We start from the raw sequence: 7,500 nt of genomic DNA on the forward strand, positions 1-7,500 counted from the left end.
CCAAAATATATAATAGAGGACTCCTTAAGAGTCCTAGGTACCAGTAAAGCAGTAAGATTTGAGGTAAACAGTCTAAATGAAATACCTCCATTAAACCAAATCACCAAAAATGGAGACTGGAATATCTGCTTCAAACAAACAGCTTCAAATAAAAACATAGGTCGTTCCTACTGTATCATCTACCCAGTAGAAACTGAATTAGATCCTAAAGATCTAAAAAATAAAGTAAGACCACAGTTGAGAAATAATAATGAAATCATAGAAGTGATCAGAATAAGTAAAATTAATAATGACAAACAAAGATATCCCAACAAAATCCCTAAAGGTGCTGTCACACTAGCACTTTTTCCGTTAATTTTTTAACAATTTTATTTAACATAAATACAAACATTCTCGAATATAGCTCTTGATTTGACTATGCTTGACTGAAAAAAGTTGACAGAAAGGTTATCAGATGGAAACAATCATTATTGTCAGACTGGAAAATCGACAATTCGCTCAAAAATTGACAGAATTTCAGAAAATTGTAAAAAAATTGACAGAAAAAATCCTAGTGTGACAGCACCTTAAGGATAACCCTCAAAGCTGCCACACCTGAAAGAGTTGTCAAAGATCATTCATCATACATTGTTCAGTTCCCAATACCAAAATGCTTTAAATGCCTACAATATGGTCATGTAATTACAAAATGTAAAAATCAAATGAGATGCAGCAGATGTACTGATTTTAACCAAGAATACAAACACAGTCCAAATAATCCATACTGCTTTCACTAGGATGAAAACCACCTTCCAAACGCGATTTTTGCAAATTACATAAAATGACAAAAGAAATAACCTGACAAAACACAAAACTAAATAACCTTAAAATAAAAAGACCATAGTAATAATAATTAAAATGAAAACTACCCATCAACCACAACAACAAATCACAATATAACACCTACATTGCCAAATCAAAACACACCAACACCCACAAACAAGGAAAATGTAAAGAAACCCACACATAATCCAACAAAGCAAACATATGCCTAAACCTTAAACCAACCACAGAGCCTTAACAGCAGGGCAGAAAATCCAAACTAAAGTAAAAACTCTAAACTTGTATTCAAAACAAAAAGATATAACTATCACTCCTAAAGAAAGAACCCAAATAAATAAAAACAAATCAAACCAGATTGAGACCAGTAAAGAAAGTTCCCCAAAAGCACAGACTCTCCCAACCCCAGTAAGAGACATAGAAACACAGAGAGAAATACAAACTAATTTATAAAGAAGTGTTCCTTTGGATAGAATTAATAAAAGATACCGTGACTACAATAACAAGTATCATGAACAACTTAAAACAATTATAGAAGTAATCACAGAAGCAATAAAAGAAATTACCCCAGTATTAAAAAAAGTCTTATATATGGAATATATAGATGAATGTGATAATTTTATGGAATGCTAGATAAGCCATGACATGATAGACCAGGACAAACTGGAGGAGGACAAGCTTTTTGCATTAAAAATAGTACACAACATAAAGAAATAAAGCTTAGAGATAGACATAAATAAAATAGAAGCAATGGGAATAAGAATGTCATAAAAACAACTGGACAATTATTCTATTAATATACAACCAATGTAATAACCTAAGACAAAATGAAATACATTACACAGAACAAAAAAAATGAGCCCAAATTAATAACAGAATAACGAATGCTGGAATCTGAAACTGAATATAAAACACACAAGCAAAGCAGGTAAAAGTTTATTCAAGGTAATGTCCGATAATAACATCATTTCATGTTAGTCAAACCACAAGAATAGACCCCAGAAATGCAAAGGAATCAACATTAGACTTAGTTCTAGCATCTCTTATAATAAGTCACTTACAAGTAGATACAGGACCCAACCTTGGTAGTGATCATTTATCAGTAATAATAAGAGATGACACCATACTCAAGTCTCCTCAATTAACAGAAACAAAATTGAAATTTACGAATGAAGCATGGATAAATTACCAATAAGAGCTAAATAAATTACCAATAAGAGTTAAATAGAACTTTTACAACAAATACAAATTCCCTAAGAGGAATAATAGATCTTATAAATGATGCTGGGAAAAAACCTCCTCAACCATAGTAATAATAATTAAAATGAAAACTACCCATCAACCACAACAACAAATCACAATATAACACCTACATTGCCAAATCAAAACACACCAACACCCACAAACAAGGAATATGTAAAGAAACCCACACATAATCCAACAAAGCAAACATATGCCCAAACCTTAAACCAACCACAGAGCCTTAACAGCAGGGCAGAAAATCCAAACTAAAGTAAAAACTCTAAACTTGTATTCAAAACAAAAAGATATAACTATCACTCCTAAAGAAAGAACCCAAATAAATAAAAACAAATCAAACCAGATTGAGACCAGTAAAGAAAGTTCCCCAAAAGCACAGACTCTCCCAACCCCAGTAAGAGACATAGAAACACAGAGAGAAATACAAACTAATTTATAAAGAAGTGTTCCTTTGGATAGAATTAATAAAAGATACCGTGACTACAATAACAAGTATCATGAACAACTTAAAACAATTATAGAAGTAATCACAGAAGCAATAAAAGTAATTACCCCAGTATTAAAAAAAGTCTTATATATGGAATATATAGATGAATGTGATAATTTTATGGAATGCTAGATAAGCCATGACATGATAGACCAGGACAAACTGGAGGAGGACAAGCTTTTTGCATTAAAAATAGTACACAACATAAAGAAATAAAGCTTAGAGATAGACTTAAAAATAAAATAGAAGCAATGGGAACAAGAATGTCATAAAAACAACTGGACAATTATTCTATTAATATACAACCAATGTAATAACCTAAGACAAAATGAAATACATTACACAGAACAAAAAAAATGAGCCCAAATTAATAACAGAATAACGAATGCTGGAATCTGAAACTGAATATAAAACACACAAGCAAAGCAGGTAAAAGTTTATTCAAGGTAATGTCCGATAATAACATCATTTCATGTTAGTCAAACCACAAGAATAGACCCCAGAAATGCAAAGGAATCAACATTAGACTTAGTTCTAGCATCTCTTATAATAAGTCACTTACAAGTAGATACAGGACCCAACCTTGGTAGTGATCATTTATCAGTAATAATAAGAGATGACACCATACTCAAGTCTCCTCAATTAACAGAAACAAAATTGAAATTTACGAATGAAGCATGGATAAATTACCAATAAGAGCTAAATAAATTACCAATAAGAGTTAAATAGAACTTTTACAACAAATACAAATTCCCTAAGAGGAATAATAGATCTTATAAATGATGCTGGGAAAAAAGAAATTTTGAATTTGACAAATATAATAAAAAAGTTAAACCTAATAAGACATGGTGGGATGCAAAATGCAAAGAAATTGTAAAAGTAATAAATAAACACTATAATAATGGGAAAAAAGGCAAAATAATAAAAATCTATCTGAGCATAAAAACTTCACAAAAGCTAAACAAATTATAGAGAAAAATAATATATATATATATATATATATATATATATATATATATATATATCAAAAGAAGAATATCAAAATATAGTAAATAAACACAGAAAATGCTGACAGATAATGAAAGAAAAGAACTTCTAAACCACTATAAAATATTCACAGATGGTTCAAATCTAAAAAAACTTGATCAACATCCTTTGCTATTTATGTAAAACAAATGAAAACAACAACAATTTGGAAAATAGAACCAGATTTATTTGCAATAAAACAAACAGTAACCTTTGCAGACTCATTCTCAGCAATATTAATACTGCAAATCAAATATGAAACATAAAAACAAATTTACATTTTAACAAATCAAAACCAAAATGTCACAATACAATAGATTCCAGCACATAAAAGCATTTTAGGTAATGAAATTACAGACCTTGCAGCAAAGAAAGCTCATGAATTAGATCATTCCACAGCCGTAACCCAAGACACTAACAACATAATATATGAGATAAAAGAAAAAAAGAAAAAGACAATGAGAAAAACTGTTAAAACAAAACTGATCACAAAAAAAATACATCTCAAAGACAACACCCCATAACCACGGTCCAGATCAGAAAACAGAAAACTAGACGTACATCTCACAAGAATCCTGACAAAACACAAGACTAAGAAAACACCTAAATAGACAAACTTGAAACAGACTCAAGCTCCAGATGATGCTACCATCCAGAAGAAACAATCAAACACATAACACTCCAGTGCCCACGACTTCACTTGCAAAACTAAACTAACAGAGGCACTATAAAAGATCAATACAACTAATCCAAATATCTCTTTATTATCATCCACCAGTTAATAGTTACTACATTCTAAGACACATTATGATCTAAAAATGATCAAGAATAATATCATACAAAACTGAAATCAAATCAATAAATAATACAAGAAAACCTTCAGACAACAGATAGAAGACTCCAGGAGACAAAATCTCGGGAATATAGACACAAAAAGTCTAAAACCTTATAAGAGAAAGAACAAGAAGGTATGAAATAAGATTTAAGATTTATGGTTTTCCCTTTACTTTACTCTATAATAGTAACAATAAAAATTATAATGATGACAATGTGGCATGACCATAAACAACAACACTTGCCTCCAACATCACCCTTCATTTTGTTGGATTACAGGGGACACTGCCTTCTTTATAGGATATCATAGTGCTCCTCAACTCCTATGCATACTATATAGAACAAGGTAAATTTTGCCTGTAAAGGTCAAAAAGACAAAAAAATAAGAAATTTTCTATTGGTGGTATTTCCCCACAAATTGATGGTTAATCTTTATGGTTTGGACACAAGCACTGGCAAAACGAGTATGATATTCTTGTAAAAGACAAAAAGTGACATGATCAGTACAAGAAATACTCCACAGACACAAATGGCAATGCCACAAGTAAAGGAAAGAGATTATGGAAAGCACTGTTTGGTGCTCTAGAGTTTTTGCTTTATCTTGTCATGCAAACTGAGGAGAAGACAATGCTTGCCAGAGGGTGGTAGGGGGACAGCACCCAAAGGGTACACCCAGTAAAAGCAATTCATATTGTTAAATAAAGTTTGTAATGTGGATTCTTTGGCATGAGCAGCCGTAGTGTAAAGAATTCCCAAGATAATAAGAAAGTTGTAAAACATATAATACTTGGTATATATTTCTTTCATTTATTGGTAAATATGAGGCTGATGCAGTTTAAATGATGATATATCCTATTTGATTTTTACCGCTCTATAAGATGGTGGTGGCCATTTCCCTTTATATATGTGCGTCACTAGAAGTAACTTATACTGGTTTTACGTTCATACAGAAACAACTGTGGATAATAGGGATGCAGTCACTTTGTAAATAATTAACAATACTTATAACTTTGTAATTTGGGTAAGTGAATAACTGAAACACAAATTTATAATTGTAAGGTTGGATGGTTGTGAAGCTAAAAATTTACCTATCAACCATTCTTTCGATTACCAATAGCATCCATATGCCCTCACTGTTACATATGTAACCAATACACATAATTATATTAATCAGTAATGAGTTCTGTTAACTCACCATGTACATACAAAGTTAAGGTGCTGTCATACTAGTACTTTTTCCGTCAAATTTTTGACAATTTTCTGAAATTTTGTCCATTTCTGAGCAAATTGTTGATTTTCCAGTCAGATGATTATGATCACTCTGTCTGAAAACCTTTCCGTCAACTATACCAGCCAAGCATAGTCAAATTAAGAGCTATATTCGAGAATGTTTATTAACATAAAACAAAGTTGTCAAAAAATTGACGAAAGAAGTGCTAGTGTGACAGCACCTTTAAACAATTCTGTCTTTCTTTCAAATTCTTTATTGGTCATATAATATTGGCACAGGATAGTTACGGCAGCCCTATTCACTTATCCATATTCTTGAGTTACGGCAGTCCACTGGGTATATGCATAATCTGGTCACTTTGACAATTACGTTTGATGAGGCATTTTCCCATTTCCAACCAAACCTAACCAACCAACCAACCTAAATGGTTTGGTTGGTTAGGTTAGGTTGATTGGGTTATGCTTGGTTAGGTCGATTTAGTTAGTTATGTTAGGTTGGTTAGGATTGGTTAGTTAGGTTAGGTTAGTTAGGAGTGGTTGGTTATTCGCGTCGCCCGTAGAAAGCGAACCCAGAATCCAAACATGCATGCATATCCTCAAAAGGCACTGCCGTGACAATAGACAGTGCGTATAATAATATCGGTGTAACTTACTCTCATCACTGCTGGCTTTCCTTTTCCTTACTCCTCCACCTGGTCTGCTCGTCTTCTTAAATAGAAACTTGGTTGTGCTTTCTGCCATTTCTGAGGCGTCTTTAAACTACTGACATTCAATAAAACTATGACACTGTGAAAAGTCTGTAACCTGTTTACATGGGTTATGAAAGTTGCCAGTTACCTAAATACAAGCCAAGTCGCTAACATACTCCATGGAAGACTAGTGACTAACTAAATAAATCTCCAATGAACGTTATCTTAAATGGAAATACTGATCTAAAGTGAAATCACATCTAAAGAAAGAAAACCACTTCGAAATAAGCAAGCGAGAGAAAAGTAATGAAATAGTGTACGTCAGGGATCAGTAGTATAAACTATAGTGGCCAACGTTTATATAAATGCATATATATATATATATATATATATATATATATATATATATATATATATATATATATATATATATATGTATATATAGATAGATATCTATATCTATATCTATATATATCTATATCTATCTATCTATCTATCTATCTATCTATCTATCTATCTATCTATCTATCTATCTATCTATCTATCTATCTATATATATATATATATATATATATATATATATATATATATATATATATATATATATATATATGGTACAGGTTACGTTTCACACAGCCGCCTTTTAGACGAAAAATAATATATACAAACGATAGAATGAGTGATTCCAGGAAGTTTATCATCTAAGTACTTCAACCGCAACTCAAAAATAAGTTTGTGGACACGCAAGTGTCTGAACCCGTTATAAAAATATTTGAAAAATCGCCATCCGATAGCCCTTCCTTCCTTTTGTAAACAAAACAATGATGCCGTTTCATTTTTGTATATTTATTGCAATAACTGAGTTTCATGCGTGGATAAAGCCCGCATAATGGACAACGAAGGAGAACACACACATATGTATATATATATATATATATATATATATATATATATATATATATATATATATATATATATATGTATGTGTATGTGTGTGTGTGTGTGTGTGTGTGTGTGTGTGTGTGTGTGTGTGTGTGTGTGTGTGTGTGTGTTTACTGTTTACTAATAAACATTATTTGAAGAATACACCATGTAAAAGGCAAATAATAGATGAACTAACTATATATGTGTGTGTGTGTTTATTTCAAACGTATC

At 31.4% G+C, this 7,500-nt stretch overlaps 2 protein-coding genes across 2 annotated transcripts in view; both read right to left on the reverse strand.

Moving 5' to 3' along the window:
- mdlc (RING finger protein mdlc) overlaps positions 1-6,507 on the reverse strand; it is a 19,868-nt gene extending 13,361 nt beyond the window's left edge. Inside the window, exon 1 of the mRNA XM_070135873.1 lies at positions 6,310-6,507. Coding sequence (XP_069991974.1) covers positions 6,310-6,397 — 88 coding nt within the window. The 5' untranslated portion in view covers positions 6,398-6,507. The remainder of the gene's footprint in view (positions 1-6,309) is intronic.
- Positions 6,508-7,461: 954 nt separating this feature from the next.
- LOC113827163 (histone H1-delta) overlaps positions 7,462-7,500 on the reverse strand; it is a 1,121-nt gene continuing 1,082 nt past the window's right edge. Inside the window, exon 1 of the mRNA XM_070136291.1 lies at positions 7,462-7,500. This exon is cut by the window's right edge and continues 1,082 nt beyond it. The gene's annotated coding sequence lies outside the window, so the exon portion shown is untranslated.

The sequence above is a fragment of the Penaeus vannamei genome, chromosome 21 (genome assembly GCF_042767895.1).
Source record: "Penaeus vannamei isolate JL-2024 chromosome 21, ASM4276789v1, whole genome shotgun sequence".
NCBI lineage: Eukaryota > Metazoa > Arthropoda > Malacostraca > Decapoda > Penaeidae > Penaeus > Penaeus vannamei.